The sequence below is a fragment of the Nasonia vitripennis genome (assembly GCF_009193385.2).
Source record: "Nasonia vitripennis strain AsymCx chromosome 2 unlocalized genomic scaffold, Nvit_psr_1.1 chr2_random0010, whole genome shotgun sequence".
Classification (NCBI taxonomy): domain Eukaryota; kingdom Metazoa; phylum Arthropoda; class Insecta; order Hymenoptera; family Pteromalidae; genus Nasonia; species Nasonia vitripennis.
Window position 1 is genome coordinate 1,930,030 of NW_022279617.1, and position 19,401 is coordinate 1,949,430.

Below are 19,401 nucleotides of genomic sequence, written 5' to 3' on the forward strand. Positions count from 1 at the left end.
TTGCCTGCGCGCGCGCGCGCGCGCCAGGCCAGCGCCGCAGCCGCAGCCGCAGCTGATAAGGCGTGTTTTTAAACAACCCGCGCCACACAGTGCTTGTATGTTTGTAATTAGCTGTTTTTCAGACTATAATAATCGACACAACGTGGTGTCGAATGACACATTCACAACAACGCAAAAGCTGGGTGTTTTATCGATTGAAAATATTCCCGAATAATGAAATGCAATGGCAGTTTAATTTTATAAATATAACATAAGCTTTATTTGGCTTATACCCATACTGGATAGGATACATGATAAAATCAGGCGTATAAAAGCTTTCAACCAATTCGCTGATTAAGCAGATGATGGACAAAACTTTCACGTAAAAATATACATATAACCATGTAACAATAGTATAAAAATAATTATTTCTTATGTACGCTGTACACGAAATCGTTGTAATTTACAAATATTATCTAGACATATAAAAAGGCTAAAATTTATAGGTATACGCAATATGAGCTATTTTCATTTTTGTTATATATTGCGCACAATTAATATTCTATTACTTTACTCTACTACTAAAGTTTGAATTTCATTCTCGAGTTTTAGCGCTCCTGGTGGAAGTAGGTATTTTCAGATTGTAAGAAATAATAACAAATAATGGTACATCAATATAATAATCGATATTCGAAGTACTATAGCGAATAATGACAAACAACAGCAATAACAACAAATCGAAAAATAGTTATTACGAGATACATATGCGTCTTAAATATTTCTTTTTTGCACAACACGTATAGTTAGCACCTGCATGTGTGGCGTGGCCGCTAAGCGCTGTGTAAAACGAAACCATTTAAGTCGGAAGTTATATCGTATATGATTAATTTTTGAATTTATCATACACGGTTGACATTTGTGGTCTGTGCTCTGCTAATTTATTTGAACACCACTTCCCAAGTAACAATAAGTATTTATATACTTCGATGTACTTATCCCCTGCTTTTTTATCTCTCAATAAATGCAAATCTTTATCCTCAAAACTGTCCACGTACTCTTTCAATTTTTTGTTCGTTGGCCTTGATTTGTCATAAGCAGACAGACCAGTAGCCAGTTCGAACAAAACAATGCCATAACTGTATGTATCAATCTTGGTTGATAAATTCCCTTTAAAGATGTATTCTTCGGGTAAATATGGCCGAGTACCTTGAATTTTGCTCACCTAAAAGGCAAACATTATTATAGTTAGATCATAATGAGTAATATTAAATAGTACAAAAAAAAAGTTATTTTATACCACTTCGACCTAAAAATCACATTTAAATTGAATTTTAGGTTCTCGTGATATAAAATACGGTTCGATACTGATGCGTATATAAGGTGATTTTAAACCTCACGTGACAAACGTCTTATGAGGCAAATAATTACCTTCCACAGCCGTATCGAAATGTGTACTACTTAAAAACTAACTTTAAGAGAGTCATCTGATGAACCTTCCCGCGCTAGTCCAAAATCGCCAATTTTTGGTTCAAAATTTTTGTCCAATAAAATATTTGCACTCTTGATGTCTCCATGAATTAAAGGTTTCTCATGTATAGTATGCAGATACTGTAATCCTCGGGCTATACCTTTTGCAATTTCTCGCCTTTGGATCCAGTTAAGCGGATAAGATCCATGTTTCAAATGTAACCGATCCTCTAATGAACCATTTTTCATGCACTGATATACGAGGCAAGGTGCTTCACCACCTATACTGTATGCATACAATGGTAATATATTTTCATGCGGCAATGAGTTCAAAATTTTAATCTCTCGAAATGATTGCTCCAATTGTAATGCATAGCTCTCATCATAATCAGAACCCCTTGGTTCAATCTTCTTAATAGCAACTTCAGTATTTTTCCAAATACCTATTTTTAATAATAAATTAAATTATTATTAGTCGAATGAAAATTTCATCTTATGCAGCCAGTCGTACATATGACGCATACCTTTGAAAACAGTTCCGAATCCTCCTTTGCCAAGTAAATGCTCTCTTTTCCAGTTGTCAGTTGCAGCAGCTAATTCGCTATACGGTATACGAGGTAATAGTGTGGAAAAAATTGCAGGCAATGATGCCAATAAATTATTTGAATTACTTGGGGTTTCATTTTGTTGATCATGTGGCATAGGTTGATTCAATATTTTAGACGACTCATCCTTAAGGCTATTATTGACAAGTATTTTAGCGGCATTTTCTTGACATTTTTGCTTTTGATTGAAGTTTTGTGCACCTATTTTGAGATCCTTAGTATCTTTTCTAAGCTCGCCATTGCGCAGGAGTTTTTGAAGATTACCTTCGCCATTGTACAGTAATGTATGATATTTACTATCGACAAATGACTTTATTGGCAGCATTGCCTGATAATGATGCATTCTGGCTAGTAACATAAATAATTCTAAAACTGTATGATTGTGCTTTTCCCATATGGCTAAAAGTTCTTCCGTAGGATTTTGTTCTTTTCTTAAATTTTGAATTTCAAGATTATTGAAACCCATCCAAACACCTATTCGAAGATAAAAAAAGAGTATTGGCTGATGTACTGGATAAATTATAATTATGATTCATAACATATTATGCATATATACCTGCAAGTTCTTCCCATTTGTTATTTTGATTCAAAATTTTACATAATTCCACTCGTTCAAGATATGGTAATTGATAGATAAACTTAATACTTTTAGTACTAGAAGCCATCTCAAGTAGTATACTTTTTTTACTTCTTTGTTAATTGTAAATAAGATAAAATTGCTTATTTTAATAGAGATCCTAAGATAAATTGTTTAGTAATTTATTTTTTTGTATTAAACAGTCACTTTGATACAAGGCAAACAAAGTACGAGTGTTGTGCTTGTTATTCCTAACCTAGATATTTTGAAAATATATTGTCTCAAGTCAGACATAATAAGGCCCCAAAACACTAAAAAATTAGTTAGTTAGTAAACGAAATAGCAAGATAATACTACATAAATGAATCATTGTTAAAAATTAATAAATACATTTTTATTTAAAGTATGTATGTTATGTTGTCATAAGTAAATCTACCATGCATTTCAAAAATTAAGCTGAAAACCAAAAACGTATAGATAAAATTATAACATCATAATGATATTATAGCGAATAAGGCACCTAAAAAATTTGTTTTGTTATTATTGTCATTCTTGACTGGCCTGGATGTTTTCAACAATATAACAATGAATCTTTAATGTATATAGACTTTCCATTCCAGTGCTAGATTTGGGATTATTCAGAAGGATGCTCAAATGCCAACTTCAGGGGGCACCATTATAAGAACAATCAGTGCTAGGATTTCCAGGGAGTAAAAGATGAGAAGACCTGTAGGGGTCCTCTATTAGGAATGTTAACATGCAAGCTCGGCCCAGAGGGCGTCTTGGTTCCCAGCCCCAAACCCGTGTTACATGTATATTTATATATATGCTCACGGGCACGCTCTTGTGTATGTGTGTGTGTGTGTGTATCACGTGACCTAATCCACACATGCAAGAGCGTGTCCGTGAGCATATATATACACACACACACATATATATATATATATACACACACACACATTTTCACGGGTTTGGGGCTGGGACCAAGCCGCCCTCTGGGTGGAGCTTCCATGTTAACATTCCTAATTGCCACAACATGCAGACCGACGCGCCGCCTGGCGGACCACCACGATGTAGCGAGTGCGAGGAGAGTTTGTACGTTTTTTCAGTGACGTAAGCAGCATTGGATACCGGATGTGCAGAAACGCACCCGATAGCTAACTTCAGACCGCACTGACATTCGGCGTACGAAACTATGGCATATAAACATTCGCCGTTGCGCTTGATAGGAGATTGTAAAATTAACAAATTAAAAAAAGTAAAAGGTTAGGCGAGTTTGATATATTCCACAACGAAATTACAGATAAAAACGAACTGAGATCAATCAAACAAAGTCAAGTTAATTATATATTTAATCTTAATAAAGCAAAAAATTGTTCCGTTCAATTAAGGACTTACTTAACTCAGAGTTAAGTTATATGTTGATCCATTAGAAACAACTCTCAAGATACCTACTACGTAACTTGCCATGCCAGTTTTATTTTGTTTTCTGGTGATCAACTAAAATTTTCATTTTATGTATTAGAACGTGATACAGACACTATAAGTCCCTATATAAAAAAGTCATGACCGGATGAAGTGAAGCCAAGAATGCGTCAATATGATTGGCTCATGTAGTGCGCATGCGTCAAAAGTATCGTTAGAATTTTTTGATTTGTTTTTGATTTCTAAAATTGATTCTAATATTAAAAATGTAATATAATACTATAATACATATCAAATTATAATTTGTGTATTTATAATATTCTAGAGACATTCTACTCTCGAGACTATTCTATTCTCGAGACATAACCTTAAAATTTTAAAAGGAAGTTGGCGACGAAACCGCGGCAATTTTGAAATTTATATGAGTGCGAAATGAATCATATATTGTAAAGTTTGATATATTTCCGTGATAGAAAACAAATATTAAAAATATCAATCAAGTATTTATATTCCATTTCATTTTTTTTTTACATGGCATTTGGAACTCGAAAGTTCATCGCCTCATCTACGCAAGCCTTCCACGCTGCCCTATCTTGTGTCAACCCCACCCAAGATGCACCTCTCCGATCGACACCCACCCGTCCTATTTCTACTAGATCCGCTTTTACGTTGTCCTCCCATCTACGTCTAGGTCTACCTAGAGGTCGCGTTACATGGTCGTCTCCCATTCTCGCTACGTGCCCTGCCCATCCCAATCTGCGCGATTTTATTATTCTGTTAATATTTGGTGACGCGTACAGATTGTGTAACTCATCATTGTGTAGTCTCCTCCATTCCCCGGTTTCCTCATCTTTCTTCGGCCCGTATATTTTTCGCAAGACTTTATTTTCAAATACCCTAAAACGGTTGTCCGCCTGCTTAGTGAGAGCCCACGTTTCGCACCCGTACAGAACCACCGGCAGTATTATTGTCCTGTATATTCTTATTTTAACGTTTTTAGACAACAGCCTCGACTTAAGTAAATTACTCACGGCGTAGAAGCAAGCATTACCCGAATGGAGTCACTTATTTATTTCGACATTAATCTCGTTTCTATCATTTATGGTCGTACCCAGATACCTGAATTCGCTAACCTTTTCAAAAGTAAAATTCCCAACTCTGAGATCTTCCTCCCCTCTGCAGATGCCTAGCTTATCCACAATCATGTACTTTGTTTTTGATTCACTCACTTCTAACCCTGTATACTCCACCGCTTTTATGAGGATTTCCGCGTTTCTTGCTACCGTTTCCCTACAATCCCCCAGTATATCCAAATCATCTGCGTAGCCTAGTATCTGCGTTGTTCCATTAAGCGTTGCGCCCAGCTGGCTAACCTGCATTTTTCTAACGGCATACTCTAACGTTAAGTTGAACAGCACCGTAGAGAGCCCATCCCCTTGTTTTAAACCATCGCGTATCATGAAGGGTTCTGATACATTACCGCCTACTCGGACCTTTCCCGTGCTTCCGTTCAGACATATTTGAATTAATCTCACGAGTTTATTCGGTACACCGAGAAGTACTAGAATTTGATACATTTTGCTTCGCTTAATAGAGTCGTACGCTTTTTTAAAATCTATAAATAGTTGGTGTATGGTTTCGCAAAATTCCCACTTTTTCTCTAACAACTGTCTTATGGTAAACATTTGATCGCTCGTCGATCTGTTGCGCCGAAATCCGCACTGATAATCTTCTACTATATCTTCCGCGAATGGAGTGAGTATAGCTTGTATTACGTTTGACAGAACTTTGTAGCACGTTGCTAAAAGTGAAATACCCCTATAGTTATTGCAGTCTGTCTTATCCCCCTTTTTAAAAATCGGTATAATGATAGATTCCTTCCAATTTTCGGGTATTGTTTCATTTTTCCAGATGGCACATACTAGTTTATAGATTTTGAAAGTGAGCTCGACGCCCCCATATTTGAGTAACTCAGCTGGTATAGAGTCATTTCCCGCGGCTTTGTTGTTTTTTAGTTTTTTAATCGCGGCCTCTACTTCTTGGTAGCTCGGTTCCTCCACGTGGGGTTCAGAAGTGTGAATTTCGTCCCCTAATTCTTCGCTATTTTCGTGCACGTTTAATAATTTATCGAAATAATTTTTCCACAGCGACAGTAATTCGTTGTCATTTGTTACGAGGTCCCCGTTTTCGTCCTTCATCAATTGCGCTCTACTCCTAAAACCCTTTCTGATGGCGTTAATCCCTCTGTACATTTCGCGGGGGTTATTTTCCTTACTGTTAGTTTCTATTCTCCTAATAAGATTCTTTTGATACTCCCGCTTCTTATTTCTGTAGATCGCGCTCGTCTGTTTCCTTACGTTAGAATACTCTTTTACGGTCCTATCGCTTCTATTTTGTAAGCTACCTAATTTAGCCTTTTTGCGCCTTTCAAACCAGAGTTCGCACTCTTCGTCAAACCATGGTTTGCTCTTTGGCTTTTTCTTTTTACCCAGTACTTTGTTCGCGGCCTCTTTTACCGTTTTTTCGATGTCCCCCCATAAGCTATTCGGTTCCTCATTCCCCTCCGGCGATGTGTTTGCTTCTTCAAGTGCCTGAAACCTGTTATTAATTTCTATCTGGTACCTAATTCGCTCTGTTCTATCTCGTAGTTTCTCAATATCGAAGCTTTCTACCTTGTTTGCTCGCTTACTATTTTGATTCGCTACTAGTCTAGCTCTTAATTTGGTTACTACTAGGAAGTGGTCCGAGTCGCTATCTGCCCCTCTGTAAGCCCTTACGTCAAGAACATTAGTATGACGTCTTTTTTTCTTGTGTATGTTCTTGTGCTTAAAACACGTAGTTTTGATTATAAGATCTTTTGCCGCTGCGAAATTTATGACCCTAATACCGTTATCATTGCTGGCTTCGTGCAGGCTTTCCTTACCTATAGTAGGCCTAAACATTTCCTCCCTACCTATTTTAGCATTGAAATCGCCTAATACTATTCTTGTGTCGTAAGACGCGAACTGGTCGTTTACCTGCTCTAAAGTTTCGTAATAGAGATCCTTAGCTTCTTCTTCTTTGTCCTCCGTAGGACAGTGTACATTGATAAATACATATCTATACCATTCCCCTTCGATAATGATGTACGAGAGCCTATCATTGACGGATTTGAAACTTTTAACCGAATGTATGATGCTTTTGCTTACGAGAAAGCCGGTGCCTAGAGATCCCCCACTCCCGGCCCCATACAGGTACGTGAAGTTACCCGATGCTAGTACTCCGCCATCTGGCCACCGCGATTCCTGTATTGCTACCAAATTTAGATTGTACCTATCAGCTTCCTTTACGAGTTCTTTAAACGCGCCTGCTCTGTATAGTCAATTCGTCGTCAGACACACTACGGTTTCATTCTCGCATCCTAACGCCCCCCTGCAAGGCAGCGCGCCTTCGCTGGCATCGTTACCGCGTAAGACCAGGTGACGAATCATTCTACACATCCCCTTTCGGGGCAGTTGTCATCGCTCCCGCATCCTCCTCGGCAGCAGGATTTTTGCCCATTTTTGTAATGTGTGATGAAAGAGATAGATTGAGAGATAAGAGTTAATGTGAAGTGTTTTTGTTGTTGTGGTGCTTGCGTAGTGTTTCTAGATGAATGCGTTCGACAGTGTGGGCTCATCACACCCACGCCTGTTCCTATCGGCTGTCCGCGGCTGCTTATTCAATTTATTCGCAGCTAACCTCTTTCTCAGGGGCTGTTCCTCTATTCGCAACCTAAGGACGCGCTGTGTAGTGGTGATAGGCACCCACCCGTCCGATCTGGACGGCAACGCCCAAGACCCGCTTAGGGTAGCGGCATTGTAACAGATATTCCATTTCATAAGTTAATGAAATGATAGTCTAGTACAAGTCTAGTACAATAAAAAGAGCATGACAAGTTACGTAGTAGGTATCTTGAGAGTTGTTTCTAATGGTTCAACATATAACTTAACTCTGAGTTAAGTAAGCCCTTAATTGAACAGAACAATTTTTTTGCTTTATTATGATTAAATATATAATTAACTTGACTTTGATTGATCTCAGTTTTTTTTATCTGTAATTTCTTTTACTTTTTTAAAAGTCAATATTTTTTAGAGATTTCAGTCCATTTTAGTAATTTTTTTTGAGTATTTCATATTTCTCCTAAAAATAAAATATAAGCATCTTTAGCACCTTGCAACCATGGCTTTTTTGTAACATTTTTATCACTATGAAATGAAATCACTGATCGTTCTGATACACTACCCTCGAATGATTTCTACACCTAGACACCAAAAACCACGGAACGCACCACCTAGACCTCGTCATCGGCCACACTGTACTCCTAGACACCACCCTCGAATTATTTCTACACCTAGCGAGCATGCAGAAAATCGATGAGAAAGCAATATCCATCTGTATATAGCTGTGCGGCCAACTTTACGGTCCCAACACTTGTTGCGGCTAACTTAACAGTCCTAACATTTTTTGATTTGAATTGAGCATTTTGTGAATGACACACTCGTCTATTATAATATATAAAGGTAGCTGTTTTTATCAATATTTTTGTTGAAAATCATAGTTTGGCATAATAAAACATGATATAAGTCAAAATATATTAGAGACAACAAAGAAACGCATTTATTTCTTTGTAATGAAAAATGCGAACCCCAACATAGAAGTAAATAGTAGCGCGGGCGCCGCGGCTTCGTCTGCTTCTCAAACTCGCCTTCGTGGCGCTGCCGCGCCACTTGATACAAAGCTTGACATCAACCACGCTGCTAAAGATATAAACCAATGCAACATCCTGAAGAAAAAAATTAGCATATACATAAACCACTGGTTATCCTATGAGGCCTTATACCTTACCAGCGGTACATCAAGTTTATCGAGAACATGATACTACTAAAAATACACATAACCCAATTACAAACAACACAATAAAACAGCCTTCACAAGAACCACCTAAATCTACAAAACATAAACGTGAAAGGAGTGAGGCAGTCAAGCAGCAACAACTTCAACAATCAAAGATGGCTCGAACACCACAACAACATGCTGCTCATGCAAAAAGTACAAGGTTAGAAGCAGTAAATCTTAAATTAATAAAATGGATACTTTTGATTATCTAGATATCGTCGGTCTTTACATAGAGTAGTACGGTTCAGATTTGCCACGAAGACTAGTACGGTTCAGATATGCCGCGAAGACTAGTACATTTTAGATCTTTCCTAGATGAAAAAATTCAATTGTTTTAAATAAAAACAAATAGTTATTTTGGTTAAAATTAATAAAATTACAATATTTTCAAAGTTGCCAAACATTTTTTGAAAAATTCCGAAATTTAAAAAATTTGTATTAAAAACTTTAATTAGAAAAAAAATTAATATTAAATCTCTTAACACCTTTTTGAATTTTTAAAAAATTTTTGCTACTTTAAAAATATTGCAATTCTATTAGTTTTAACTAAAATATCTATTTGTTTTTCTCCAAAACATTTGAATTTTTTCATGTGGGAAAGATATGAAATGTTCTAGTCTTCGCGGCAAATCTGAACCGTACTACTCTTCGTAGGAACCGACGATATAATACAAACGGATTCAATGCAGAAATAAAAAACATACAGTGGTATTAGCGATCTAAACAATACGATTAGCAACAAAAATGATATAATTATGCACTTAAATGTAAGAAGCATGAATGTAAATTTTGACAAGGTAAAAATATTTTTTGCAAGTTTGATCGTTAAGCCATCTATTGTTGTTCTTTCTGAAACATTTGAGCAGGCAAATCATAATTTTTTTGAACTGATCGGAAGTAACTATGAATACGAGTCTTACTACAACGATAGTAGGATTAATAGGAATGACGGAGTTATGGTATTCGTAAATAGAAACTTGGTTCAGAGCACAGAAATTGGGCATCAGTAGGGTGGGATTAGAATTGTAAATACAAACATAAGGTACTCGCCGATATTTAAAGGTTCGCTGATGAACACCCATATGTACATGTACACACATTGTACATGTACACACATAGACACACAAAGTATGCAGATATTTAAATATTGTTGATAAATTCATTAAACTGTAATAGAGTAAGACTTTACGATGAGAGGAAACATCGTATTTTTTTCCTGTTCTAATTACTGGTTGTGTTATCGGATGGTATTTTCAATATACTTGATATGCTTAATAGAAGAATTTCGTATTCTTATTGAATTGTCGCGCGGGAAGCCCCTTAGGCGTGGATTCCCGCTTGTTCTCGTTTTCGAATTTCGCGGAGGAGTGAGGTGTGGGAGAGAAATAAGAGAATTCGATTGAGCGAAAAGGAGTGTGTTTTTAATACGCTCAGAATGAGAGGGGAAAGTCGTCCGGCATAAAACCCCTCTCGAAAATCTTACAAGCTGCGGAAATTAAAAGAAGTGTGGACTGTGTGTGTGTGTGTGTGTCGTAATCGTGTCTGATTCTCGGAGAGAATCTTCGCTTCGTGTCAGCGGCGCAGTTCCGCTGACTCAAGTCGGTAGCGCAATTCTACCGACTTGCACGTTGTCGACGCGCGCGCAACCACGTTCGCGGAACCGATCGCGAGCTAAACGCGGCGTGCAAGCAGTGATAGAGAGAAAAAGAGGGATAATGAGAGAAACCAAGAGAGGACGAGAGATCCAGAGAGAGAGAGAGAGAGAGAGAGAGAGAGAGAGAAGTTCGATTCGTCGCTAGCTAAAGACAGCACGAGCTGTCAACGGCTTGGTGTCTTATCGAGAACTGACTCGGTGTGACGGCGTCGTCCGACCGCGCGCGACTCGAGGCCGACGGCACTGTCGGCGAGCGCAGCAAGTCGCGACGTCGCTTGCTCAACTCGAGCACGGGAGATGGCGCCACGGGTTCTAGTGTGATTGTAAATATTGTAAAATATTTTAGGAATATTTAAAAAAAATATATTTTAGTTTGATTTGGGCATATTTTGTGAAAAATATTTTATATTATTTTATAATATTTTATTAAAATATTTGCATAAATCGCTATAAAATATATCTAAAACATATTTTAAAATATTTTGTAAATATTGCTTAAAAACATTTTAATTTAGTTCACAAAAAATATTGAAATGAAATATTATAAAAAATGTTAAAAACATTTTAAAATTATGATTTTTAGACATATTTTGAAAGGCTAGTAAAATATTTTGAATAAATATTAAATTACGAGATTAGGATACATTTTATTTTCAAGATTTTAAAATATTTTATAAATATTACGCAGATCCTTTTTTTATTTGGTAGAGGCAACATATATTGATAAAATATTTTGATACATTTTTATAATCTTTCCAAGTCATATTACTAAGCATTATTTTACAATATTCATAAAACAATTTTCAGAAATGTAAAATTACAAGATTATATAATACATTTTCTTAGAAATATTTCAAAATATTTTATAAACATTTGAGGAATAATTTTTTTTATATTTAAGACGAGATAAATAGAGACTACATTCTGGTAATGCATGTTTTTTTTATTTTGTTTCCTACTTAAATAAGCCTTGTAATAGTAATTTTTAGAATTTGTGTAAAAACATTTAGGAAGTGTGTTTTGATGCATTTTAAGTAGAAATGTAGTATTGTAAAATATCCGTACGGACAGATGTATGTGTGTTTGTTCACAGATGCCTATATCTCAGATACTTATATAACTAGATTTTAATCTACTAAGTCTTATTTTCTTTGTTTTTACTGTAGCATAATGGAAAAGCAGTCCGTTTTTACATTTTGTTAACGCTTTTTTTTTATAGAGATTTTTCATTTTTCAGATTTTAGTTTTTTCTAATAGAGTTATTGAGAAAGTTAATATAAGTAAATATGGCCTGATGATATGTACCTTAAAGAGAATATAATTGCCTATATTTTTACCGCGGAGAATACGTATTATCGTTTATTTTTTAAAAATATCGTTTATTTAAGTTTGTACGTAAAAATTTAGGTCAATGGGACGGTAAAAGAAAGTTTCTCAAATTGACAGAGCTTAACAAATATAGCATCAAATATTACAAAATATTTTTTAATACTTTCTGCTCAAAACGCGGTTTTTTGGGCTCGTATTCTGTGCCGAAACACAAGAATTTTTAACTAGTGCGTGAAAAAAATAATATGGCACGAGATATCCCGTTGCTATATATATTAGTGTTGTTTCGCATATGCTACACAAAAAACGTGTCCCATGAAAACCACGTATTTAGCGCACAACTTGTCAAAAAATACAGTTCGATACATGTGCACGGAGTAAGCGATCCTCGCACGGGTGTTTTGTCACCCGAGCGAAGCGTGCGGGAATCGCTTACTCTGCGTAATTGTTCGAAATAGACTATACAACTTTACAGTAAAAAATTATATCTTCTCATTATATTCCATAATGTTCGGTACAAATATAATAATATCACTAGGTTTTCAATACATTTGCTTAATTAATCTTAAAATATATTATAAATATTTTGTAGATATATATTTTGATTAAGTTGGAATGAAATATATCGATAAAATATTAAACAATATTTTATAATCTTTTTAAGTTAATAAAAATGTTAATTAGTCAGCCTCGCATATTGCAACTTTTTAAAAATATTCCTTAAAATCTTGAACCGATAATCTAAATTTTCTTTTGAAATATATTGACTCTTTTAAGAAGTATGTTAGCAAAATCTCTCGCTAAAAAGGCGCAATTAATTTGCAAAAAAATTAACACATTACAGAACTCTGTGTTACCGACACCCTATTTTATATTTGAGATATTGTAACGAGGAACAACTGAATTACCCACAGGCGTGGATAAGGCAGATTTCCACGGTTCTCCAGGAGTTCCACGAAGCCTGGCTACGGTCTTCCATAGGATGGAAGAGGGATCGAGCGGATCATCAGCTGCAGCGGCGGCAGCACTGCGGAGTACGACACGAGGTCAGAAGAAGAGTGCACGAGGTGCGGGGATGTACGAGGTTGGAGACATCGTCGAAGAGCTAGTCGGCGAAGAAGAGTTCCTGCATTACCGGCGATCCTGCAGTGAATTGGTAGAGTCGAAATCGGGACGATAATCTGACTCTAGCGGGGGGTTGTAACGAGGAACAACGTCCCTCGCCACGCCGGTAATCCAGGCAGGATAGAGAGTGACGAAATAGGGCGGCGTTGGCTCAAGTGGTAGCACGTGCACCTAGAGATCTCGGGAGCGCCGGATCGATTCTCGGTCCCGGCGTCTCCTTTTGTGATTTTCTCCTCTCATGTCAGTCTCACCCCGTTACAATATTTATTATACCAAAAATGATATTTTGAATCTATCTACTTGTAGAAATAATTCACAAAAGTACATAGTAAGTATACAATTGCGAAATTATCGTAGTGGTATATGAGTAACATTTTTTAAAGTGATTTATAAGTTGATCCATAGCGTAACGAGTAGAGAGCCAGACTGTCACGCAGAAGATCGCCAGTTCAAATCCCCGTCGCGTCAAGGTTTTTTAATTCTTTCGGATATATAATCATAAAATATTTCAAAATATAATATTCATAATATATGAATAATATATAAATTACAGAAACTTGCATGTCTCAAAAACATAAATAAAATGTTCATAAAACCTTGCAAAAATAAAATTTACACATAATTAAAATTTTTTTTGTACATATTTTAAAAATATTTTATATAAATATTTTGAAATATTTCATTAAAATATTGTATATAAATATTTTAAGAATAATTTATTAATATTTCTTCGTTACTCAAGGAACTAAAAATAATAATATGATATTTCATAAATATTTCAAAATATTTTAATAGTGACCGTAAATGAATAATAAAGACCGTACTTGATAATAGGATGGGATAATGTTGCTTGCCCTTACCTTCTGTGTGTTTACTCCTTCTGTTCTCGTTTCGATGGTTTTAAGTTGTTTTATGGATATTATTGATTATTAATAATAATTATACACTGATTAATTGTTATGGTTTTTGCTTTATTGGAGACAATCCGGAACTCAGCAGATGTTACAGTTTTTGTATGGTTTAGTTGTTATAGTATCGTTGTTACTACATTGTTCGGTAGTTTATTTATAATTACTTTTGACGCTTGTACAATTAAACTTGACTTACGATATATTTATATATTAGTTCTCTTTCGTGATCTGGAAACTGGGTAGTCCTTCGTGGCACGTCCGATACTGATTGGCTTTCACTCTACACGATTACTCGTGGCAAGTTTTATGATCCTATCTAAGCTTTCTTACCACTAACTGTCTAACGCCAGATTTATTGACGGGCCCTTTGTCTATTGCAAGATGCAAATTCTCTACCAGAAAACAAGGAGTCTACTATATCTCGCAAACAGAGTTTGAGTTGTTTGCACACACTCAATAAGCGATGCGTACTGAGAAATAGCACTCGTACTCGCTGACCGGGTACAGCTACACGACAACAGGTTACTTGTACAAAAGGCGCTCCGTGGATCGTTTCCTGGCTTTTTAAAGCCTCGGTGCGATCTCGGTGGTCGATCCGTCGAAACAAAATTGAGAGAGGCGCCCAAGTAATCAGGTGTCTTAGTGGTAAGCACCTTCGCAAGTAAACAAAGCGCAATAAAGTAGCATCTATTCTTAAACGGTAAAATTTCTAGATCAACGTAGTTCGGCGTAATATGCTCAAAAATCTTTCTGCGCGTAACAAACCGTATCGCCGCATTTTTGCACCTGCCTAATTTGAGTGACAACTCGTTAGATAGACTTAAGAATAAACCAGCGCAGTAATCGAGGTAGGGAAAAATAAGACTCTTAATGAGAAGAAGTCTAACATCATACGTTAGATAACCCTGGCACCTTCGGAGTCGGGAAAGCGCAGCGAATGTTTTCCTAGCGGTCCATGTGCATGAGCCCTCCAAGATAAAGTGCAGTCAAACATCACCCCCAAGACCTTTAGCGATTCCTCAGGACATACGGCAATTCCGTCTAGTAGGATTGGAGGAAGGATGCTGCTGTTAATACGGCCCATGAAAGCCCGGGAGCCTATCCACATTGCCTGCGTCTTACTCGCGTTAATAATCAGGCCATTATTGACTGCCCAGCGCGAAATCCTATCCAGATCGATGTTGACTTTGTAGATAATCTCCTCTAAATCCGTGATCTTGCCTTTAAGGAAAATTACCAAATCTGTTGGAATCCGTGGGTAAATTGAGAACACAGCGAAACAACACATTCTGCGAAAGTAGAACATTTTGTTACTGTAGTTTGTTTATGTGTTTTGCAGACAATTACATTACCATAAAGTCTTATTACAAAACCTGTTGTACATTTTCTATCTACACTATCTCCCGCGTAATCAGAATCTACCATACAATCTAATATTTCGCTATTTACATTGTCGCAATAAGTTAGTTTTAAGTCTTTCGTTTTATACAGATACTTTAGAATTCGCATTGCATATTTATAATGTGTTTGATCATAACAACTTTCGTATCGACTTAAATGGTTTTCGCTATATGCAATATCTGGCCTAGTGCCTGTACTTATGTATAATAATTCGCTAATTAAATTTCTGTATTTTATATTTTCATCAATTTCACTAGCTTGTTCTAGTTTTAGATTAGACTCCATTGGAGTATCATACAGTTTGGCATTTTCTAAATTATATTTTACAGCTAAAGATTCAATGTATTTTGTTTGACTTAAAGTCATCTTATGTCTATCATCACTATAATCTATATCAATACCTATATATTGGCTTATTTTGCCTAAATTTTTCATTGCAAATCTTTTCATCAGACTAGCTTTGACTTTGATTATTTTATTTTTGTCTGCAACAAATTAAGAGATCATCAACAAAAACTAGTATGTATATTGAATCTTTGCTTGTATTATTTACGTATAGACAGTAATCGTAGTTACTTCTCACAAAATTTAATTTTTTAATGTATTCGTTGAAACAATTATACCAAGCTCTAGGGCTTTCTCGCAATCCGTATAATGCCTTTTGCAACTTGCAAACGTTATTGTCACCAGTCTTATAACCTTTCGGTTCATTAATATATACTTCTGTTTTTACATAACCATTTAAGAAAGCAGTTTCTACATCCATTTGTTCTATAAATAAATTGTTTTTACAGCTGTATGACAATAAAATTTTCAATGTTTGCATTTTGCCTACTGGTGAATAAACATTTTCAATGTATTATCTTTGTTGAAATCCTCTTACAACTAATCTCGCTTTATAAACATTGTTATTTTTCTTTTTATAGACCCATTTTACATCAATTACTTTTTTGTCTTTTGGCCTTTCAACAATTTGCCAATTATTATTTTTGTTTAAACTATTTATCTCTGAGTCCATTGCAATTTTCCATTGTTTATATTCGCTGGAGTTTAGCGCCTCCTCGAATGTATTCGGTACATTTGCATCAATATAATTTACATAAATAAAATGTGATACTGGATTTCCAAATCTATTTACATAATCCCTCGAGATGTTCTACTTAGAACCATAAGACAATTCAGAGCTCGACTTGATCTTTGCATCCAACAAAACGGCGGTAATTTCGAACAATTAATCAATGGTTAACTCCAGTTAACATTCCATAAAAATACCAAAAAAATAACAAAAAGGGAAAAAACAAATAAAAAAATACAAAAAAAATAAAACAAAAAACAAAAAATGGGATGCTAAATCCTTTTGACAACCTCCTCGATATTGCATCCTGGGTTCGGCTGATGTCAAAGGTAATTTCCGCACAAAAGATGATTATTTCCAAAATCACATGTTCGAACGTAAAATTTCCCGCTCTTTCCATTTCTGGTGCCAAAAGTAGGGGTTTCTATTTGAAAAAATCGACTTGACCTTCAAATGACCTTGAAGGTCATGCTCAATGACATTGTCAAGGTCATCATCAGATAGCCAGGGAACAATCCTAAAACTTTTACCCGAAACTTTTTTCGCTGGCATGCTTTGCCAACGAGATAATTGAGATTAAAGATTAAAATGACTGTATATATTGAAATAATTATAAATATAAGAAATAAAATTACAAAATATATTCGAAACATTTTTATTTTATTTAGAAAAATATTTTTTTTTTTGGTGATGAACACATTTATCTGAAACAATTAAAATAATATTATTTATTATATATATGTATACTTATAATATTTTACTTATTCACAAAAATAAATTATGAAAAAAATAAGTATTAAACATTTTATGTTACATTGACTCTGTATACAGTTAAAAAATGAATTCATTTATAAATTATATCTCAGTATAAATTGATACAATATAATTAATCTATATGGAAGGTGAATTCAAATTATTTTTTTATTGAGATATAATTTATAAATCAATGCATTTTTAAAGCTATAATAAGAGTCAATGTAATACAAAATTTTGAATAGTAAAGAACAATTGATATTAATATCAGTTAAATAACGTACCTTTTATTTATAAATAAATACTCAAAAATTGCAGCGTTATCAGGATCGTTGCTGCGTTCCTTGTCGTGATCGCTGACAAGGGCAGTGCGGTCGCTCTCGTCGTCGTCATCGCCGTACTCGCCTTCGCCAGCGTCATCGCCGTACTCGCCGTCATCATTGCCGATCTCGTTTTCGTCGTCTTCTTGCCCGCCAACGCCCAGTTCCTCGGTGTCGTTCCCGTTGCCGATGATGTCGTTCTCGTCGCCGCCGAAGTCTCCGTCGCTAATCTCGCCGTAGCCGTCAGTGATGCTCCCGCCGCCAAGTTCGCCGCCAATGCCAAGCTCGCCGTCGCCAAACTCGTCATTGCCAAGTCCGCGGACGTCTCCAACCTCACCGTCTTCGACCTCGCCGTTGCCAAGACCGCCACCTCCAACTTCGCCGCCGCCAGGCTCGTCGTCACCGAGCTTGTCGCCGTCGTCGATTCCTAAATAAAATAATATAGAAACAAAAAATTTGTCATAATTTTTTATGCAACTTTCTTACCATTATTTTTGGCCTCCTCGACCCTCCTTCTTTGTAGGGGTGGCCCATTTTCCAAAGGTATGCCAGCAGCACGCCTGGCCTTCCGGCGGCGGTACTCTTCTTTTACGCACTTTAGTGCTTTTGTCATCGCCGTGGCTAAGTCCGTCTTGGTGGGCTCCCCAATCCTTTTATTTTGTGTCATGGCTTCTGCAAAATAATAAATATTATATATATATATATATATATATATATATATATATATATATATATATATATATACCTTAAAAAGGCTTATGTATATGGTCATAAATAAATAAATAAATAAATATTTATGTATATGTGCAGAAATTATACTGATTCTGATTTAGACTCTTGCAAGGGAAAGCCCTACAACTAAATAAATTGTTTTTACCTTCACAAGCTTGCACAAATCGCGTATCTTTTAACGCGCTTATGCCGTATTTCCGCGAGCCAAGCCAAGTCACCTTCTCCACGAGGTCTGCCGTTGGCTGAAAGCACTACTTCAAGTAGATGGCAGCGGCATCAGAAGCATTATAGCCTCCTAAATACTCCAAATAGTCAACCTACAATATATTAATAATAATAATTTTGCATTTTCGCGCCCTTTTAAAAGCAGCCAATCAAATCTCGTTTTAGTCGGCTTCACTTTTCTCGTATCTCTTTTTTAAGAAGGGAGGATAATTATACTTACAACGTCGTTATAATCCTCCGGGGAAATTTCTTGGAATGCCAACAGTTCATCCACCGTTTTGAACGGCAAGAATTTTGGCAGCTCCTTTTTCCCGGAATTCTTTTTTTTCGCCATCCGCTTCAACGTCGCTGAGCATTCTCTGAAAGATACATTATGATTAAATAAAAATCGAAAATAAATTAATAGTATATTGTGTACCGAGGGCGTAAAATGCGCTCTTTTAGACCGAGTGTAAAGTTTTCTTGTACGAGTTGAAAGCGAGTACATCTCTGATTCCAAAACGAGTACTAAAAAATACAAGAGGTAGAAAGGCCCAATCTACGCCCGTGATATCAAGCATTTATTTAAAAAATTATTTGTAATTTTTTAGATGGTTTAACTGACAATTTTCATGGATCTTACTGTATTTTATCAAATTTAAATTTAAAAAATGGCATTAAAATTTAGATAAATCAACGCAATTTTGAACTATATAATTATCACATTAGTGCATCATTCTACTGGAAGAAAATGTCGATAACGATATATTTCTTTACCTTTTCAGGCATGCTAACTCAGGCAGCTTTTTAAAGATATAACGAAAGAACTCACGTCTGTTCTTAGGAGAGAATATTTAATTTTAATCATTGTTTGTAAGATGCGATGACAACATCTTAACAATGATAAAATACCCTGGTTGACAATCG

At 35.8% G+C, this 19,401-nt stretch overlaps 3 protein-coding genes across 8 annotated transcripts in view; all 3 read right to left on the minus strand.

The window, feature by feature from the left end:
• Window positions 1-19,401, minus strand: part of LOC100115042 (SET and MYND domain-containing protein 4) — a 656,582-nt gene that overhangs the window by 576,279 nt on the left and 60,902 nt on the right. The window lies entirely within an intron of this gene.
• LOC100115010 (pelle-like serine/threonine-protein kinase pik-1) lies at window positions 231-3,236 on the minus strand. Of its 6 annotated transcripts, none has more exons than XM_008219691.4 (5): window positions 3,149-3,236; window positions 2,608-2,741; window positions 1,971-2,525; window positions 1,450-1,889; window positions 241-1,201 (listed from the first exon to the last, which is right to left on the minus strand). In XM_008219691.4, the coding sequence occupies exons 2-5, from the start codon at window positions 2,714-2,716 to the stop codon at window positions 863-865; spliced, it is 1,443 nt and encodes a 480-aa protein (XP_008217913.1). In that variant the 5' UTR covers window positions 2,717-2,741; window positions 3,149-3,236; the 3' UTR covers window positions 241-862. The 6 variants fall into 6 exon arrangements, with proteins under 6 accessions (XP_001599847.1, XP_008217913.1, XP_032457539.1 ...); XM_032601648.1 differs by having other exon boundaries at window positions 2,608-2,884; window positions 3,149-3,223; XM_032601646.1 differs by having other exon boundaries at window positions 2,608-2,939; window positions 3,019-3,218.
• On the minus strand, window positions 17,490-19,128 carry LOC103317375 (TATA-binding protein-associated factor 2N-like). The gene is made up of 4 exons (XM_031925497.1): window positions 18,716-19,128; window positions 18,416-18,587; window positions 18,025-18,210; window positions 17,490-17,965 (listed from the first exon to the last, which is right to left on the minus strand). Exons 3-4 carry the CDS (start codon window positions 18,203-18,205, stop codon window positions 17,490-17,492), a joined length of 657 nt encoding a protein of 218 aa, XP_031781357.1. The 5' UTR covers window positions 18,206-18,210; window positions 18,416-18,587; window positions 18,716-19,128.

Coding starts and splice junctions, on each gene's coding strand:
- LOC100115010 (XM_001599797.6), bottom strand. CDS start 2,716: ATGGCTTCTAGTACTAAAAGTATTAAGTTTATCTATCAATTACCATAT. Junction 1,890..1,970: donor ATTCGGAACTGTTTTCAAAG/GTATGCGTCATA, acceptor TATTAAAAATAG/GTATTTGGAAAAATACTGAA. Junction 1,202..1,449: donor CATCAGATGACTCTCTTAAA/GTTAGTTTTTAA, acceptor TTTGCCTTTTAG/GTGAGCAAAATTCAAGGTAC.
- LOC103317375 (XM_031925497.1), bottom strand. CDS start 18,205: ATGACACAAAATAAAAGGATTGGGGAGCCCACCAAGACGGACTTAGCC. Junction 17,966..18,024: donor CGAGGAGGCCAAAAATAATG/GTAAGAAAGTTG, acceptor TATTTTATTTAG/GAATCGACGACGGCGACAAG.